Source organism: Hyalella azteca, unplaced genomic scaffold (assembly GCF_000764305.2).
Source record: "Hyalella azteca isolate HAZT.00-mixed unplaced genomic scaffold, Hazt_2.0.2 contig15757, whole genome shotgun sequence".
In the NCBI taxonomy this organism is placed as follows: Eukaryota; Metazoa; Arthropoda; class Malacostraca; order Amphipoda; family Hyalellidae; genus Hyalella; species Hyalella azteca.
The window spans coordinates 237,990-259,632 of record NW_025945596.1 but is presented as its reverse complement, the minus strand read 5'-3'; the positions used below and the strand labels follow the sequence as shown (position 1 = coordinate 259,632).

The 21,643-nt window shown below is 42.3% G+C and overlaps 1 protein-coding gene across 1 annotated transcript in view; it reads right to left on the bottom strand.

Annotated features, from left to right (window-relative positions):
* Positions 1 to 111: 111 nt before the first annotated feature.
* LOC108677002 (myosin-I heavy chain) overlaps positions 112 to 21,643 on the bottom strand; it is a gene marked incomplete at its 3' end in the record, with an annotated part of 37,354 nt that continues 15,822 nt past the window's right edge. Inside the window, exons 2-17 of the mRNA XM_047884622.1 lie at positions 18,333 to 18,439; positions 13,502 to 13,564; positions 13,092 to 13,192; positions 11,928 to 12,091; positions 11,454 to 11,644; positions 10,138 to 10,350; positions 8,896 to 8,925; positions 8,374 to 8,489; positions 6,757 to 6,892; positions 5,657 to 5,782; positions 4,163 to 4,280; positions 3,576 to 3,697; positions 2,296 to 2,441; positions 1,025 to 1,237; positions 430 to 576; positions 112 to 274 (exon numbers count right to left, since the gene is read on the bottom strand). Of these exons, the coding sequence (XP_047740578.1) occupies positions 112 to 274; positions 430 to 576; positions 1,025 to 1,237; positions 2,296 to 2,441; positions 3,576 to 3,697; positions 4,163 to 4,280; positions 5,657 to 5,782; positions 6,757 to 6,892; positions 8,374 to 8,489; positions 8,896 to 8,925; positions 10,138 to 10,350; positions 11,454 to 11,644; positions 11,928 to 12,091; positions 13,092 to 13,192; positions 13,502 to 13,564; positions 18,333 to 18,439 (2,156 nt within the window). The remainder of the gene's footprint in view (positions 275 to 429; positions 577 to 1,024; positions 1,238 to 2,295; positions 2,442 to 3,575; positions 3,698 to 4,162; positions 4,281 to 5,656; positions 5,783 to 6,756; positions 6,893 to 8,373; positions 8,490 to 8,895; positions 8,926 to 10,137; positions 10,351 to 11,453; positions 11,645 to 11,927; positions 12,092 to 13,091; positions 13,193 to 13,501; positions 13,565 to 18,332; positions 18,440 to 21,643) is intronic.

Below are 21,643 nucleotides of genomic sequence, written 5' to 3'. Positions count from 1 at the left end.
AGTAGACACGCCCCTGCCCCGCCTCCCGCGGACACGCCCCTGCTCCGCCTTCCATGCAGACATACACCGCCCCCTTGTCTCGCGTGCAAACACGCCCCTGCCCACCCTCACCTCGCGTGCAAACATGCCCCTGACGTGCGACTGGATGACGATGGCCGCGCGGCGGCGCTTCATGAAGAGCAGCCGCAGGCGCCAGGCGCGGTACTGCCGCTGGATGAGCACCGCCGCCGCACGCCACCTGCCATACTGGCGGCGATGGCGGTGGCAGCGATACCTGCGACATGCATCCCGTCACTTAAGTGAATAGTAATATATTCATACAGATATTTGTACATATTTTTGGTCTAAATATTTCTACATATTCCAGGTCTAAGGCATCGAAAATTAATTAAACTTCAGTGAAGAACTCAACAGAGACCCTGCCCTCACCAGGTCTGGATGGCGCGGGTGGCCTTTAATACTTTGGAGGAACGCAAGTCCTCGAGGGCCTCGTACACACGCTGACGCAGGAACACCTTCGTCTTGCCGAGCTGCCAGTCCCTGGGCGACGCCCCCCGCAGCTCCCCCATGATGGCTCTGAAATTTATTTGAAAAACGTTATCATGATCAGTTGTGAAAAATATAATTTTACTGAATTATACCCACAACAATAAAAATTACAATGAATGACAATAAATTATCAGGACATGTAAATAACCATAACCTAATTGATGTGCCCCACCCCACCATGACCCACTTGTGCTCTCTATGACCCACTTAAGCTCCCACCATGACCCACTTGTGCTCCCACTATGACCCACTTGTGCTCCCACTATGACCGACTTGTGCTCCTTATGACCCACTTGTGCTCCTTATGACCCACTTGTGCTCCTTATGACCCACTTGTGCTCCTCATGACCCACTTATGCTCTTTATGACCCACTTGTGCTCCCACTATGACCCAATTGTGCTCCTTATGACCCACTTGTGCTCGCTATGACCCACTTGTGCTCTCTATGACCCGCTTGTACTTCCTATGACCCACTTGACGTGCTCCCTAATATCCTTGATATATCGGCGTCGGTGAAGGCAGAAGTATCGCAGCCTGAAGGCCGGGAAAGTCATGTGTATGGGGAAGCCTTCCCTCCTGATGCGGATGATGTCGTTCATGCCGAGGTAGCGGAGCTGGTCCAGCACAAGCGCGTCGTCGTAACTGTCGTAAGCCTTACGACTGTTCGGCTTGATGCACCGTACGTACCTGACCAATATTAAATGATTATTATCGAGGTAATTAGGAGGGAGTGATGTTAAATGGTTGTTATTGAGCTTGATAACAAGCCTTACGACTGTTGGGCTTGATGCAGCGTACGTACCTGAACAATATTAGGGGGCAATTGTAAGATATGAACTGGTTGCTGCCATTCGAAATTAGAACGGTTCATTCTTTTGTCTATCTCAGCAACGACGTCACTCACTGAACGGGATATGGCTCTCTGACCAAACGAGAAGCGTCAGTCAAGACCGGGAACTGCCGAGTATAGGTTCTTCAACTCATTCCTCTTCTAGTCGTGAGCGTAGACAAATGTGTTAAACTCACACTTCTGTAATCCCATAAACTGTAAGCTGTGTTACTCTATAAATAAGTACTCTGTTGTTCTTCACTCTGTGCCTCGTTTATCCTCTGATCACAAACTAAACCCGAACTAAGATCAGGTCTTTCATATAATCATTGTACATATAAGAGGTGCACTAGAAAAACAACCTCTTACATAATGTCAAATGGTTATTACCGAGGTTAATTACAAGCCTTACGACTGTTAAGAGAAGACTGGCGTGGCTTGTTATTAAACGCGCTAGTCGCTAGTTGACATGGTCCAAGGTGATGACTAGCCATGGATAACGAGATGACTAGCCATAGCAATGAGATCGCTAGCCACTAACCATGACTACGATACCATATCGTAAGCCATTTCATCATATCGATACCATATCATCAGACTACGATAACATATCGTAAGCCATATCGTCATATCGATACCATATCGTAAGCCATAGAAACGCACTAGCCATTAACTATAAAGCCATGGCATCATATCGATACCATATCATCATATCGAAACCACATCGTAAGCCATAGCACCACGCTAGCCATTAACCATAAAGCCTTATCACCATATCGATACCATATCATCAGACTACGATAACATATCGTTTGCCATAGTACCACACTAGCCATTAACCATAAAGCCATATGGTAAGCCATTAACCATACAACCATACCACCACATCATCACCCTAAGTAGCCATATGTCTGACCATGGCTGGGACGCCTGCAGGACGTCCACGAGGGCCTGTAGCTGGTTCCTGAAGGCGTCGGAGACCGTAGGCTTCCCCTTGCTGGTGCCCCGCGACACCGTGCTGTTCACGCTGCCCATACGGGCGATGGTGCAGCCTAGCAGGTCCTGTTAACAGGCAACAGGCAAGGCATGAGTCATTAAACAGTGCCTATAAAGGCCTGATGAGGTAATAGCTTCTTATGAGGTAATGACGTAAATAACCACTTATGAGATAATAATTAATAATAATAACCACACAGCACCTTGTCACCGGCCAGAGCTACTATAATTCAATCTGAACGTCAGGCTTGTAATTCACTATCAGGATTCACCGCTCATAGGCCAGGACAATATATGAATAAATTCCAGGCTACTGTGCTCGTTCATCTAACCTACAATGCCGTTCAACTCTCCTAGTCATCGTCAGTTAAAGCCGGTTCAAAGGCTGTGGTATATAATCACGACAAAGCACACTTTAAAATAGTTTATTGAATCACTTTCTTTAAAATCAGTAAAACGTGATAAAGGGCAAGCATAAATTCCGACTAAAATAACTTATGAAAAACGTTCAATTCTATTCCCTATTGCACAGCATTAATGCACGTAGTTCAGGTTGCATTAATTCACATAGGCGAACGATAGCAGGCAAGACTAAATAGTCACGGCACAGCCACGACTCTAGCGCTAAAGCACAGAATGCAGAGAGTTAACACAGCTGAGCGGGTTCAGGTATGAACCTCACTATAGGGCTGGCAGGACACGACTGACTACATGACGCACCGACGCGCAGACCTGACCTAGTGCTACGGTACGTAGTTTCAACCGCTGTAGGTCTGACTCACATGTCACTGGCGCGGCTTCGCCAGACGTAATCGAATTATATCGTCATAAGAAAATGCACATTGAATAAATTAGTGAACGATGTTCCTCGTTCACAACCTGAAACCTGATGAGGCAATAACTATGAAGCAATAACTAGAAATGTAATAACAACGGCCCAGCACCTAGTTCCTGGCGATATGGTAATAATATGTTACTAATTATATATGGTAATAATAACAACATACGTGGTAATAACTACATGCAATAACCATTATATAAATAACTATAATGCATAATAATAACGGCCCAGCACCTGGAACCTGGAGAGATAATAACCACTGTGGTAATAACCACAAATATGGCAATAACTATTTCGTAATAACTACAAATGAGGCAAAAAATAACTGCAATGCAATAACCACGCACTAACAACAGCACCTGGAACCTGGTGAGGTCTCCCACGAAGTCGTCCTCGGACTGTGCGAGGAGCTCGAAGAACACGTCCTGCTGCGTGTCTTTGTTCTTCTCCACGAACCCTGCCACGGAGTACAGCACCTCGCCTGCGTGACAACATAACGCGTTACTAACTCCACGAACCCTGCCACGGAGTACAGCACCTCGCCTGCGTGACAACATAACGCGTTACTAACTCCACGAACCCTGCCACGGAGTACAGCACCTCGCCTGCGTGACAACATAACNAAAAACAATGATCCCCAAATAAACAATGATCCCCAAATAAACAACAATGATCCCCAAATAAACAATAATCCCCAAATAAACAATGATCCCCAAATAAACAACAATGATCCCCAAATAAACAACAATGATCCCCAAATAAACAATGATCCCCAAATAAACAACAATGATCCCCAAATAAACAATAATCCCCAAATAAACAATGATCCCCAAATAAACAACAATTATCCCCAAATAAACAACAATGATCCCCAAATAAACAATGATCCCCAAATAAACCATAGTCCCCAAATAAGTCCCCGGCCCTAGCAGGAGTCCCAACAGACCGGCGTAGTGGCAGATGCCGAACTGTAGCTCCCACTTTCGACGGTCTTCTCCCTTGATGTAGTTGGGGTGACCGTCGAACTCCTGGTGCTGCTTCATCAGGTACGACTTGTCAGACCCCTGCTCGTAGAGAAAATACGTGAACGTAGATAATATGTGAACGTAGACCCCAGCACGTGGCAGATAATATGTGAACGTAGACCCCTGCACGTGGCAGATAATATATGAGTATAGACCCTAGCACGTATCAATAATACGTGAACGTAGACCCCAGCACGTGTGAATAATATCTGAGTATAGACCCCTGCTCGTGGAGATAATATGTGAACGTAGACCCCAGCACGTGGAGATAATACGTGAACGTAGACCCCTGCACGTGGAAATAATAACTGAGTATAGACCCCTGTATGTGTAAATACTACCGAGCATAGACCCCAGCACTTGACAATAATACCGTAACCGAGTATAGACCCCTGCACGTGACAGATAATAATTGAGTATGATAATTAAGGGACAGGTGACAAGGAAGGACAGGTGAGGGAGGGACAGGTGAAAAGTGCCGTCGGCCATCCGCACGAGAGACAATTAAAGAAGGGGAATGCCAAAAAAATCCTGCCTACATAATAACTTAACACGTTGAACGAGATACGATCGTATCGAACTCAACGCGTTAATCTCACAACGCGTGTCCCACAGCTGAGACCCACAGTCAGACACCGAGAGCTCTGCCTTGTGACGCTCAGAAACAATGTTCCTAGGAACGTGGAATCCAATATAGAACTTTTGACGATCACGATACACGTCAGAATTGGATATAGGCACGATATACGTCAGAAGTCCCCGATGAGGGGGCAAGAGTGAATAATATAAACTAAACGTCACGAGATGAAAGGAGGTATAGCATGGAAAACCTGAAATTAGGATTTTGCTGCATGGAAGAATGACTACAATTAGTTCTCGATAATAAGGTAAACAAGAGCAATTAGCGTTATTACGACATGAGCGATGTTGCTGTTTGTGGTACCGGCGTCTGGCGATGAGGAAAAGGCTGGAAGGAGGGAAACGCGAGCAAAAAAGAGGATAAAAAAGGAAGGGAATGGGAAATGCTCTAGGTCCATTCTTTAATTATTGGAGAGAAGACCAGAAAGAGAGAGAAAAAATATAACTCAGTACTCATTGCAGAGAGTGACAGAGAGCGCATTTTCGCGTCGACGAAAACTTGAAGTCACGGACAGACGGACAGACAGACGGGCAGACAGCCGGACGGACATATGGCGAGCACAATAGTGCATTTTTTCCATAAATGAGAAAGTGCGGTAAAAATGGCTGGTTAAACCACAATTTCCTAATCCTTGGAAGGCGCAGGGCTCTAAACGAAACAGGTTTAATAAACTTCATTTGACCCATTAACAGGATTGACTGTATAGTGTATATGCTGTAGTCTTGACAGAGCCCATTCTAAAGTATTTATTAGAAAGGAGAATGCGCTAACCCACCTTTGGCATGCGACATTCCTCAGCAATGAGCTTGAGGATACAGCGCGGAGGCTTCTCCAGCAGCTCCAGACACACGGAGTTGTCCGTGAACTCGATGTGCCGGAACTTCAGACCCTCTTGTTCATACTGAAACAGAATTAAAAGTCTACAACTCTACATCTTAACAAAATAGACAAGAGTCTACAAACTTGTAAACAAAAGTCTACATCTTTACAAAATAGACAAGAGTCTACAAACTTGTAAACAAAAGTCTACAAACTTTACATCCAAGGCAACAACTATATACTATATGGTACATGTTTTATCATACAGGAGAGCTTTTGAGCGCGTGTTCAAACTTTTAACTTGAAGTAATACGAAAAACCTGGAAACCGAAGCGTTTCGAAAAGTTGTATAGTACTGAAGAAAAGTTCAACACGGCAAGCTTCTGTGCCCAAAAGATATTCAGTAATATAAGATTCAAGATCTCTAGTTCAGATGCCGACGTAAACTTTTATAATTATTTTAATTCTATTCCATATCTATTCATTCCTATCTATTCATACATACCTATTCATTCATACCTATTCATTCATACCTATTCATTCATACCTATTCATTCATACCTATTCATTCATTTCTATTCATTCATACCATTCATTCATACCTATTCATTCATCTCTAGTATGTTCATACCTATTCATTAATACCCATTCATTCATACCTATTCATTCATTTCTATTCATTCACACCTATTCATTCATACCTATTCATTCATCTCTATTTTATTCATACCATTCTATTCATTCCATGTCTAGAGATCAAGGCATAGCCCGGGAAACTAAACAGCCTCACGAATATTCTTACCGATACTTCTAATCCTAATTTGCACTCTCAATTTCTGAAGAATAAAAACATTAACATTGTTGAAAAATAAGAGTAAACCTCATGGAATGTTTCAATGTAAGCTGCGATGTTGATCTGAGTGATCAGGAACATGGTCCCTGACCATGTGCAACAAAATACATCACAATACGCTTATTGTAATAAAAACATTAACATTGGTGAAAGACAAGATGAAACGTCATGGAATGTTTCAACGTAAGCAGCGATGTACTCACAATTTCCTGCTCGAGGGCGAAGACGTAATGGTTGAAGAACTTGTGCAGCTTCTCGTTGGTGTAGTTGATGCAGAGTTGCTCGAAGCTGTTCACATCGAAGTTCTCGAAGCCGAAGATATCGAGCACACCTAGAAACCTGAGTTGAGTAATGCATTTTCAGTCTTAGCTTCTCAAAAAAGATGTACGAATATATAAATATTTGTACAGTTAGGCAGAAGTTTTTCCTTTATGCAAGTTGTATTAAAGAACAGAGAGTATTTCTTATTAACGATCATCTTATTAATCTTGATGCTGCGAACCAGGCTTTTTGCGGGATTTGAAAGTTCGAATATAAGGTTTCCAAATGACATTTTTATTTCACTTTACGACCTTTCGAATAATCCATATTCATTATCAAGTAAATGAAGTGTTTTACAACGCTTGAAATTGAAATTTTGGAATGACGATAGTACGTACAAAGGGTATAGTGGATACAACACAAAATTGAAACTTAAAATTACTCCGAAAACAACTTCAATGTCCTGACGAATCCGGTAGTTTGTAGATTGATAGCTGGGGACTCTTCCTTGATGATGAGAGCCTCAGCTATCGCCAGTCTTGCAGCGTCGGGGCACCGCATATGATGCTCGTGCCGGCTTCCAGTGCCGCGCGGGGGATGGTCTCCCCGTGGACATCCCTCATGTGGTTCTTTGGGCCTCCGGTCTGGAGATGTCACGTGAGGCGGCGGCTTAAGGTAGTAGTGGAGATGGCACCGTTGCCCCGACGCTGCAAGACTGGCGATAGCTGAGGCTCTTATCATCAAGGAAGAGTCCCCAGCTATCAATCTACAAACTACCGGATTCTTCAGGACATTGAAGTTATTTTCGAAGTAATTTTAAGTTTCAATTTTGTGTTGTATCCACTATACCCTTTGTACGTACTATTGTCATTCCAAAATTTCAATTTCAAGCGTTGTAAAACACTTCATTTACTTGATAATGAATATGGATTATTCGAAACGTCGTAAAGTGAAATAAAAATGTCATTTGGAAACCTTATATTCGAACTTTCAAATCCCGGAAAAAGCCTGGTTCGCAGCATCGAGATTAATAAGAAGATCGTTAATAAGATATACGCTCTGGTCTTTAATAGAACTTGCATAAAGAATATATAAATGTACATTTTCACTCTTAGCGTCTCAAAACAATGTACGAATATATTAATGTACATTTTCAATAGTAGATTCTCAAAGCAATGTACGAAAATATTAATGTAGTTGAAAAAATGAGCCATTATATTTTATTTAAATGTTGTCATATAATATGTGTGGCACCAAGATGACGATGATAGAACTCTACAGCATCACTCACACATCGATAAGTGACATGATTAAATTTAATAACATGTTCAAAATAGAGATAATTGATTACATTTTCTCAGTAACAACATATACGTCATTAGAGGCCGTGGAAATTCGACCTCAACACTAGGGCCACGTCCCCGGTACACGGTACTGTGCTTGATACACGGTACCTGGCCTGGTCGTGCCCAGGGTTGGTACACGGTACCTGGCCTGGTCGTGCCCTGGGTTGGTACACGGTACCTGGCCTGGTCGTGCCCTGGGTTGGTACACGGTACCTGGCCTGGTCGTGCCCCGGGTTGGTACACTTGTTGATGTGGTCCACGAGCCAGGCGAAGGTACGCGAGTAGAGCGTCTTGGCCATCGCGTGTCTGTTCTCTCGCGCCTCGCCGACCTGAGGCAAAAATTTGAAATATTTCTGAAATATGAAATATCTTTCGTTTTTCACCCAAAAAAATAAAATATATTTCAGATTTCAGCTACAAATTACATTGGAATATTTCACCTATTTTTGGCTGAAATATGAAATATATATCAGATTTCAGCCATAAAAATGAAATATATTTCGTATTTCACCACAAAAAATGAAATCTTTCAGTCAACTAATGTTAACATCTATTAAAAATTTTTGTTTCCGATAAAAAAATTTACATATCAGCCAAAAAAATTAAATATATTTCATATATCAGCCAAAAAACGAAAAAATGCAAGGTGTGCCGTATATGGGTGACATAACTCACCTTATAAAGTATATGTGTGACATAACTCACCTTATAAAGTATATGTGTGACATGACTCACCTTAAAAGGTATATGGGTGACATGACTCACCTTAAAAGGTATATGGGTGACATGGCTCATCTTAAAATGTATATGGGTGACATAACTCACCTTAAAAGGTATATGGGTGACATGACTCACCTTAAAAGGTATATGGGTGACATGACTCACCTTAAAAGGTATATGGGTGACATNACCACGTGGTTATTGTGCTACCATCAACCACGTGGTTATTGTGCTACCATCAACCACGTGATTATTGTGCTACCATCAACCACGTGGTTATTGTGCTAAACCATCAACCACGTGGTTATTGTGCTAAACCATCAACTACGGTGTTATTGTGCCACCACTAATATACAGCGTGGATTGAGGGCGCATATATTAGTTAATTAATCATATATTCAATTAAAAATTAGAGCACCGGTGTTGAGGTCGTAAGTAAATTTGATGATGCTCAGGACCGAGGAATGCTCAACGCTAGGACCGAAGAATATTTGGCTGGTGTGGCAGTGAGGGTGTAAGTACCGGTATATATATTAGCCGAGGGCTGCGCAAGGGCAAGCGAAGCAGGACTGTTGTAAGGGATGCAGCAAATTTAAGTAATTTGTAGTGTACGAGTTTTTAAAAACAAGAAAAATTCGCGCCACTAAGTTTCTTATGAAGTGTTAGCCACGTGAAGGCACGGTTGTAGACGTGGATTACAACCACGATGCATGCCAGAAGTCCCTAAAAGTAATGGCCTCTAGAAACTTCGGGTCTCTGATGTTGCTACTATCATCCATTTTTAAACTACTATTCTCATAGGCAGAAGAATACTTTGTGAAATAAATTTAATTTACATTAGAGGCAAATCCTCACAAGTGGTATTAATAAGAATTATTGTGAGGAAGAGACGAAGAGATGTACAGTTTGTGCCCCCGCGCCACCTCGAGGTTGCCGAGCCAAACCCAACCCAACCTACCCTAACCTAACCCTGCCCTCGAGGTTGCCGAGCCCAACCCAACCCAACCTAACCTAACCAAACCTACCCTAAACCTGACCTCTAGGTTGCCGAGCCCAACCCAACCCAACCCAACATACCCTAACCTAACCCTGCCCTCGAGGTTGCCGAGCCCAACCCAACCCAACCCAACCTAACCAAACCTACCCTAACCCTGACCTCTAGGTTGCCGAGCCCAACCCAAACTAACCCAACCCAACCTAACCAAACCGAACCCAACCCAACCGAACCCAACCCAACCGAACCTACCCTAACCTAACCTCTAGGTTGCCGAGCCACAGGATGGCCGAGATGGTAGAGTAGATGCCGTCGGCGGTATCCTGCGGGACATGTAGGACGTTGAAGGCGAGACGTAGGGCGTCAAACTTGGCGGTGTCGTCCATACCTTCTATTTGTGAACAGCCGGACTGGTTGAGGTATGAGTACGTGGTCTGGGGGTCTATCTTGTACTGGTCTGCCAGCTCTTTGTTCTTCTGCACACCAGACACAGGGATAGCTTTTAAAACATATATAACATTATATATCAATACACAAATATAATATAATACCTAATAATATTACATAATAATAGCTTCGTTTGCCAGCTCTCTGTTCTTCTGTACACCAGACACAGGGATAGCTTATAAAACAAATTTATTATAATGCTTTATAAGAATACACAAATATATTACAATAAAATTATATAACAATAAAGTTATACAATGGATATCATTGTACACAACACCATGAAATTGCGTACCAGAGATTAATTATGTTTGTATTAAGTTTCCCACTTCTTTAAAGTACATATTGAGCAATATCCAGACAATCACGTTAAACGATCAATACAACTTCATGAAGCAAAAAATAATACATAGTATATACTATATTTAATTTTATTATATATATTATTATATTATTAGTTTATTATATAGGTATATTTCATATTTGTTATATATAGGTATTATATTATTATTTATAGTATATATAGGCGTAGCAGCAGGCCTAAGTACAAATAGCGGCCTATTTCTTGTTTGCGATTGCTATGTTTATCTCACAAATCCTTCAGTGATTGGCTAAAGAAGTTGCTAACTGGCGACTATTTTTAATAATACGGCTTCTTGGGTACCGGGTCAAACCATCTAAAAAAAATGCTGGCCCTACCATCAGCACTAAAAAATTTTTCATCAAGTTAATATTGATAAATAACGGTTTCAGCGTTTATTAGGCCGTAAGCCTGTCGCCGATTCTTAACATCGCAGAACATTCACAGCATTTTGCAGTCTCGAACTCGCAACTCACTGCCACAATTCTGCTGGTCTTAACCGCCCGGCCTCCTCGCCGATTCTGACCAGAAACTGGCGCACAGAGCTGGGATCGAACCCGCGCCTCTCTGCTCCAATCCTGGTAGTACTCTGAGGCCATACTTTCAAAACTCGCTAAGTGAACGTGAGTACGTACGCTCTATTTTCTTGTCTATGATTGGTGGATTTTGTTTGAAAGGCCGTCAATGATTGGCTTATCAACTTCGATCTCTTAACTTTTTTGAAAGTATAGACCCTGAACTGTAACCACTGGGCCACCCTGCACTTGATACCTTGGCGCCGGCGACGAGTTGGTAGAAGACATGGTAGTTCCTCTCACTGCTGCCCTGGAAGGTAATGCGTGACTGTTCCAGCAGGTAGTCTTGCATCACGCAGCCTTTGATGTGCCATGAAGGGTCGAAACAAACCTGCATGAACTTGCCGAACCTGCTAGAGTTGTTGTTGCGGATAGTCTTCGCGTTACCTGCAAAGACGAGCACACTTGTTAAATGATATTAAACCTGCTAGCAGGTTTTAAGGTTCCAAAACAGAGCAAAAATAAAGTTTAAGGCATAGTGTGTAAATTTTATCTGTGTGGCAGTGTGTAATGTGATGATTTTATCAGTGTGGCAGGGTATGGTGTGGTAATTTCATCCAACACCATCACAGCTTGACCCACCGAAAGCCTCTAGGGCCACTCCACTCCACCACAGTTTGACCCACCAAATTATTAGTGGACACCAAAAATACGTCCAAATTCTACCCACCGAAGGCCTCTAAGATGGTATTGGCCTCAAGGATCTGCTGCTCCACCCAGGTGCTGACACCGGACGTCACCGAGCAGAGGTACTGCAGGATGAACTTGGTCGACTCCGTCTTGCCCGCCCCAGACTCCCCTGAGATCACGCAACTCTGGTTCTGGCCCTCGCCTCTGTAATACATTTTACGGTGCAATGCAGGGAGGGTTACATATCAACATGAGTGCACGGTGCAATGCAGGTGTTGATGTTTCACGGTGCAATGCAGGGAGGGTTATATATCAACAGTAGAGCATCATATTGTACGTGGGAGCGTTACACATTAACACGGTGCAATGCAGGGAGTTATACGTATATCAACAGGAAGACGTATCGTATAGTAATAAAAACCTGACACTTAACTCTCTGGCCCTCGCCTCTGAAATGCCTTTCACGGAGCAATACAGGGAGCGTTATATATCAACAGGAGCATCATATTGAAACAAAAACTGAAAATTAACTATACTAAAAATAACTCAATAATATTTAATTAATCTGCAATGCATTTTACGGTGCAATGCAGGGAGGGTTATATCTATCAACAGGAGAACGTATCATATTGAAACAAAAAACAAACACTTAACTTTCACTAAATGACGCAGGAATATTCAATTAAATGCAGAAGTAATTTAATTAATATTAAGCTTCTAGCGGGAAATTTACACAGGAGCACGTATCATATTGGAACAAATAACCTTAACATTCCCTAAATAATTCAATCCTGTTTAATTAAACCAATACGTAATTTAATATTAAGCCTTTAGCGAGAAGTGAACATACATGATCACTTAGAATTTCCTCCTAAAAAAGACCCAGAACGGTCCCCGGTTGAAGGCAACGTCATTATGCCTCCGCTAGTTGCAATATTTATTAAACCAACTGAAGAAACTTGATGATATTTAATTAAATTGCGGAAGGTTAGTTGATCTTTGCATTTGAATGTTCGAATTTATATTATTAATATTTTTCAGCGTAGTGACCGTATTTGATAGATACTTCAACTGCGATAAACTCGGTCAATATTCAAATTAATTGGAAGATTCATTGGAATAAATATGTATTATAAATAAATACTATCTTTTACTTGTTTTAGAAACTTTAATTGCTTTCTGTTAATGGCGCCCATTGACTCACTTGCCGCTCGCCTGCAGCGCCCTGAGGGCGCTCTCTGCCACGGCGAAGACGTGAGGCTCTTCCTCTGCGAGCTTCTTGCCCTCATAGCGCCTCACTGAGGCCTGGGGTGAGGACATGGCGGTGAGGACATGAGGATGAGGACACACTATACTAATTATATAATGATAATATTTCAGCATTTTATTATATTTAAATAAAACTTTATTACATTTAAAATATTAAACATTATAGTTTAAATAATATAAGATTTAATATTTTAAATATATTAATAACATCACAATAATATGATGTTATTTATATACCACACAATGATACCACATTAATATAAAACAATAATATATAAATAATATCATAACAATATAACACATACATACATATAACACAACAATAAGACAAGGTGCGACACTCACAGGGCCGTAGATGTCAAGTGTCTTGTATGGGTTGACGGCGACCAGGATGCTGCCGCTGTATGTCTGGGGGACGTGGTCAGGAAAACACCCGTCGGGGGATATACAGGGGCACACGAGACGGGGGACTTCATACAAACACCCGTCGGGGGATATACAGGGGCACACAGGACGGGGGACTTCATACAAACACCCGTCGGGGGATATACAGGGACACACGAGACGGGGGACTTCATACAAACACCCAGCGGGGGATATACAGGAGCATACAAGACGGGGGACTTCATACAAACACCCGTCGGGGGATATACAGGGGCACACAGGATGGGGGACTTCATACAAACACCCGTCGGGGGATATACAGGGGCAAACAGGACGGGGGATTTCATACAAACACCCGTCGGGGGATATACAGGAGCATACAAGACGGGGGACTTCATACAAACACCCGGCGGGGGATATACAGGAGCATACAAGACGGGGGACTTCATACAAACACCCGTCGGGGGATAGACAGGGGCACACAGGACGGGGGACTTCATACAAACACCCGTCGGGGGATATACAGGGGCATGCAGGACGGGGGACTTCATACAAACACCAGGGGGATATACAGGGCACACGAGACGGGGGACTTCATACAAACACCCGTCGGGGGATATACAGGGGCACACAGGANGAATCAAGCAATGTTGAGCCTCGATTATATGAACGGCCTGTCGGTAATCTCGTTTTACTTCTGAGAAAACAATGATTTGTTTTATGTGTTTGAAATTGTGGTGGGTGGACTGTCTCGTGTGAAACACGAGATTACTCATTCAGAGAAATTTTTATGTCCCTGCTTGTGGCAACATCCCTTTATGCGTTGTCGGGTGCTATTGCAAAAAATATAGTCGACGCTGAACTAGCCCCGAAACAACATTGTCGTAAGTTTTAAAGGAAGTGATAATGTGTTATTGCTTTGTTAATTTCTATTTTAAGCGACCGTGCTTGTGAATAGTGAAATAATAGAAGGGAAACGTAGCTTTTAGAATTGACTCGTGTTTTCTGGTTCCTTGCAGTTTTAACAAATATATACCCCAAATCCTGGTGGCTGTTACTCCACCTACGGGAGAAGATTCATTATCCTCGAAGTAGGCGGCACATTTAATATGTTTGTAATTAATATTCAGCAAAGAGAGAATCCGCACAAAAAGCAAAGGGATTCACGCCAACATGGAGAGAGGCACTCGAGTAATGTACGACCTGGTCAATAATTGTAGCGATAATTTTCTAATTAAATCGCGATAATTCCTAATTAAATTGCGATAGTTGATTTCTTAATTGTAGCGATAATTTCCTAATTCGTAGCGAATTTCCTAATTTGTAGGGATAATTCCTAATTAAATTGTGATAATTTCCTAATAACATATTAATTTCCAAAAAATTGTAGCGATAATTTCCTAATTGGTAGGAATAATTACAATTAAATACCGTAGCAATAATTTATTAATTGTAAAATAGCAATAATTTCATAATTTGTAGTGACAATTTCCTAATTTCCTAATAATTGTAGTGATAATTTCCTACCTACAGATACAGGTACTGAAGATGATGATTGGTACACGTCATGGTAGTTTTGTCATGGTAGTGACGGTAGTGAGTGATGTAGGTAGTTTCTTATTTAATATATTTATGTAGGTAGTTTAATACTATTTAATATATTTATTAAGGTAGTTTAATTGGAGCCGCAGTCACGGAAGTGTCAGGAGAGATGCTGATAGTTGGTCAGTGCGGGACAGATGGCATGATCAGCGACTAAGGAACAACAGACGCCTTCATGCCACTTGAGAGATCACACTCCACACACTCCAGAGATGACACTCCACACAGGATAAGTAGATACGCAGGCATATCATAACATCACACATGCCACACACACACAAACACACACACCCTAATGCCACACATAGCGCTGTGTGTGAACTGGGCGTTAAATGGAAAGGGAAAGATGCATGGCTCGGGGAACAGACATGGGCAGAAGAAGGGCATGGGGTGTAGGGTATGTAAGGGCAACAAGGGGTGTAGGGTATGTAAGGGCAACAAGGGGTGTAGGGTATGTAAGGGCAACAAGGGGTGTAGGGTATGTAAGGGCAACAAGGGGNGTGAGGACACGACAGGTGTAGGGGTGAGGACATGAGGGGTGTAGGTGTGAGGACACTAGGGGTGTAGGGGTGAGGACACGAGGGGTGTAGAGATGAGGACACGAGGGATGTAGGGGTGAGGACACGAGGGGTGTAGGGGTGAGGACACTAGGGGTGTAGGGGTGAAGACACGAGGGGTGTAGAGATGAGGACACGAGGGGTGTAGGGGTGAGGACACGAGGGGTGTAGGGGCGCTGGTATCTTACGTCTGCTTTAAGCCGCCACTGATGTTCACCCACAAGTCGTAAACGAAGCTCAAGGCCGCGTGTCGTAAGAACGTTCGAGTCGTGAGACGCCAGTAAACGTGCAGGTCGCATGTCGTAAGCGTGCAGGTCGCGCATGTCGTAAGCGTGCAGGTCGCATGTCGTAAGCTTGCAGGTCGCATGTCGTAAGCGTGCAGGTCGCGCATGTCGTAAGCGTGCAGGTCGCATGTCGTAAGCGTGCAGGTCACATGTCGTAAGCGTGCAGGTCACATGTCGTAAGCGTGCAGGTCGCATGTCGTAAGCGTGCAGGTCGCAGGTCGCAAGCGTGCAGGTCGCACGTCGTAAGCTTGTAGGTCGCACGTCGTAAGCGTGCAGGTCGCATGTCGTAAGATTGCAGGTCGCATGTCGTAAGCGTGCAATATATGACGCTGAGTCTCTCGCGTGGGAAAAGCATGTTTCAATTTAAGGATTGTGAAGCAGCACGAACACATTAATGTCAACTTTTCAGCGAGTTCATTTTAGCTGAATTATTGTAGCAAGCTTGAATTAACAGTATTATAAGTTATATTATGTTTATTACCTTTCATGCAACAACTTGACACTTTGGCGAACGACAAGAAAGTGAAATTTCACAGGCCTGTGTATAGGTCAACACTCGCTTCTGCACTGTCAGAAAAATCGCCGTTAAACGGTATTACCGTCGTTTCAGGAACCGGCCGGCACGTGAAATTAAATACCGTGTTGCCGTTTTTATTCCAATTTACATTCGAAACCCATTTAAGATCTGAAAAAACGGCAAAACGGTTTATTTTCACGGGGTGGCTGGTTACCAGAACGGCAGTAAGACAGTTTTTTTAACAGTGTGACGTGACTTCTAACACACAGCGCCTAATGCATTACATTGAGCAATACATTATATAGTTTTGTTGCATTCCTGATTGAAATACTCATCGAAAATCAAGTAGACACCGCAAGGGGTTGAGAAAGTATACTATCACAGGACTGATGATATACCGACGTATATGCGTCAAAAGCGTATAACAAAAGGCTGAACCTTGCGTTCGACGTCGTCTTGTGTCGTCAAAACAAACACTTTACAGGAAAATACGTTCTAAAGAGCAGAGTAAGTGTGTGTTCCTAGATCTGAGACAACATACAACACGCGGACACATGTGACGAAACACGTTCAACGAAAACATAAAAAAACGGGCACAAAACAGGACGAAACTGAGACAAAGACGTTTGCTTTAGCGCACATATAACCTTAACATATGCAGGATGGAAATGATTTTGAAAATAATAAATTAAACACCGTTCGAAAATGATAAAATTCTGCGGGTATATCGTTGTCAATTATAGTGGTGGGAGCTATAATGTCACACCAACATGGGCTTCCCAGCACACGCACTAGTCATAAAAGATCGGATGTCTCCCACGAGACAGTGAATGCAGAGGAGTTCGAGGGACATTACGACACATGACATTTACAGGCGCCCCCTCCATATATCAAGCACACTTAGCATTATAATACATTAGTACAGCATTGTCGGAAACTTGAATAGTCACCATAGACACGAAGATAAAATAGATGTAAAGGTAATGATATAGTTTCTCTACACTCTAAATTGCCTTGGCCAGGGCACATAAGGTATAAGTAGATACGCAGGCACAACATAACATCACACATCATAAAATCACACATCATAACATCACACATCAAAACATCACACATCATAACATCACACATCACAACATCACACATCGCACCATCACACATCATAACATCACACATCACAATTTCACACATCATAACATAACACATCACAACATCACACATCATAACATCACACATCATAACATCACACATCATAACATCACACATCATAACATCACACATCATAACATCACACATCATAACATCACACATCATAACATCACACATCACACACAACATCACACATCATAACATCACACATCACAACATCACACAACATAACATCACAACATCACACAACATAACATCACAACATCACACAACATAACATCACACATCACACAACATAACATCACACATCACATCACACATCACACAACATAACATCACAACATCACACATCATAACATCACACATCACAACATCACACATCACACATAACATCACACATCACATCACACATCACACAACATAACATCACAACATCACACATCATAACATCACACATCATAACATCACAACAGCACACATCATAACATCACACAACATAACATCACACATCATAACATCACACAACATAACATCACACAACATAACATCACACATCATAACATCACACTCACAACATCACACATCACAACATCACACATCACAACATCACACATCACAACATCACACATCACAACATCACACATCACAACATCACACATCACAACATCACACATAAAGGATACGTAGATGCGGTCGTGCGCATATCGCACGCGCAGGTTGGTGTTGACGGCCGCCTCGTCGATGTCTGAGAGCACCGTCATGTCGGGCACCCCCTGGTCCGCCTGGCACCCTGCGCGTGATCAAGGTGATTAGAGGGTAATTGCGGTGATTGAAATAATTAAAGTGATTAGAAGGTAATTGCGGTGATTGAGGTAATTAGGAGTTAATTAATTTGATAAGGAGGTAATTAAGGTAACAATGAGATAATTAATTTAATGGGCGAAGTAATTTAATAACGAGGTAATTTAAGTAAAAACGAGGTAATTAATTTAATATGGAGGTGAATAATTTAATAAGGAAGTGATTTAAGGTAATAAGGAGGTTATTAACTTAATAAGGATGTAATTGATTTAATAAAGAGGTAATTGATTTAATAAAGAGGAAATTAAGGTAATTAGAATGTTATCATGGTAATTAAATGGAAGAGCATTCAAAATACATTTAATAAGGGTGATGAAGGTTGGCCTGGGGAAGTATTTAGGCAAGATTATGGGAATAAATTATGGTGCGATTTAGAAATAATGGCCAGCACCACGCCATTAGCTTGAGATCACAAGTAGAAAAACTTATTGTAGAAAAGCTTTATTGTAAGTAATCGATGTTGTTCAGCATCGTATAGTGCTGCTCCCGCTCAGCACGAGGTAGAAGGTGCATGAGGCGTATTTTATACATATAACATATACAAAGGCCCTATTTATACATATACAAAAAAACGATTTCAATGCAATTCTCAACAAAAGAATAGGTAGCACGACTTACAATAACAATAACCGTGAGAGATGCACTGCATGTCTACTGCCTGGATTACCTACTGCATATTTGTTACCTAGATTATCTACCGCATACCAGTTACCGAGATAATCTACCGCATACCAGTTACCGAGATAATCTACCGCATATCAGTTACTTAGATAATCTACCGAATATCAGTTACCTACATAATCTACCGCATATCAGTTATCTAGATAATCTACCGCATATCAGTTATCTAGATAATCTACCGCATATCAGTTATCTAGATAATCTACCGCATATCAGTTACCTAGATAATCTACCGCATATCAGTTACCTAGATAATCTACCGCATATCAGTTACCTAGATAATCGAACTTATATCTGTTACAATATAATCTAACGCATTTCAGTAACCTCGATAATCTAACGCATTTCAGATACCTAGATTAACTACTGCCCATGTTTCGCTAGCGCAAGCCATGACTCAGCACTTATTTTCTGAGTCCAGCAGTGGCACGGAACGGGACGCCTGTCGGACACCACCACTGCCGTGCTTTGAATGGACTATCATGATCACTTCCCTCAAGAACTTAAGCTTATAACACTTCTTGACTGTAACGTTATCAACCGCAAGCCACTAGACAGATCACATCCATTAAATTAGACCAATCAGCCCACATAAAAACAGCCTGCATTAGTTTGGCCCAGGATCGACTGCCAGTTCGCGAAAAAATTCGATACCACTCGGACCCAGCGCGCCGGAGCCTTGCAGTAAATTTGTGGACCGCCACCAGCGGTGAAACAGAACTATGCTAGCTCAAACAGAAGCTAGCAGAACTATGCTAGCTTTGAAACAGAACTATGCTAGCTCAAACCTAACCCCAGATGCTTGCTGTGAGTGAAAAGTACGTCATTTAACGAAGCCCCGGTAGTCACTCGTCGAAGGACCATAAGTTTTGGAACAGAACTATGCTTTCTGAAACTCTACCCAGATGCGGTGAGCTTAAAGTCTGATGGTGCACGGCAGGATTCATGCAGTTCCACTGACGAGCTGGGCTGGTTGGTCGCAGTCCGTTGTCCGTTATATATTTTAGTTACAGTTCGAGCTAAAGTCGGGGTATGAAGTGATGATTCGATGTAGCACTCTGAACTATTCGCTTCAGAATATTGTGGCGTAAAGCTCCCAAATATGTAAAGCAAGATGATGTCATGGGCCTGTTACTGACGGCAGGATTAATACGCGGCTGATTGTTGGCCATATGGAAATATGCTAGGCGTTCTATTCAGGGCTGATAGGTGCACAAAATTTGTGGTGCACGGCTGCGCTCCCCGAGGGACACATCGCTATCAGCGGCGCGATAAGCGAGCGGCGGCGCAGGATATCCTGCCCGGCAGTCGCCACCTCGCGATAATTATTAACATTCCCTGTATTGGAGGTCAACATAAACGCGTTTATTGATATTTAACCCCTTAGCATCTAGCTGTACATATAAGTCGTCTTTCAATTTTTTTATACATGAAGCTCATTTTTCCACCTAGACGAAAATGCCGCTGTTAATTTAAAGCTAGGTTATGTCCAATAGATTTCAGCGATGTGGTATGGATGCAATGAGAGGTTTTTTACTAGCAAGAAAATTGGCCGCTAAAGTATAATTAACATTCACATTAATTAACTAGGTTAATATTCAAAGGCTTAGAAACTGAACGAGCGAAAGATATATTCAAACTAACGGGCGAGGAAATATCTCGAACACCAACAATTATCGTTCAATAAACATGATTTAAGAACGAAAAAAAAAAATTCAACCTGCATGGCGGAAAAATTAATTTAAATTCGATATTAAAGTGCAAAAATATAAATAAAACCAATTGAATGAATTTATTATGCAGTTCATTTAATCAAGCGAGTTATCGGCCAACTTAGCGCTCTCATCTACTGAATCAACTGAGTATAAACGTCGTCTATCTCATCGAATCAATCCCAGAAAGAGAACGCGGGATTACGATGGTCCTTACGAAATTGTAGTGGTCGTGAGATCGCATGGAATCTGTATGCATGTTGCGTACAGACGAATTTGTGTATGTTGCGTACAGACGAATCTGTGTGTGCGTTGCGTACAGACGAATCTGTGTGTATGTTGCGTACAGACGAATCTGTGTGCACGTTGCGTACTGACGAATCTGTGTGCACGTTGCGTACTGACGAATCTGTGTGCACGTTGCGTACTGACGAATCTGTGTGCATGTTGCGTACAGACGAATCTGTGTGAGCGTTCCGTATAGACGAATCTGTGTGCACGTTGCGTACAGACGAATCTGTGTGCACATTGCATACTGACGAACCTGTGTGCACGTTGCGTACAGACGAATCTGTGTGCATGTTGCGTACAGACGAATCTGTGTGCATGTTGCGTACTGACGAATCTGTGTGCACGTTGCGTACAGACGAATCTGTGTGCACGTTGCGTACTGACGAATCTGTGTGCACGTTGCGTACAGACGAATCTGTGTGCATGTTGCGTACAGACGAATCTGTGTG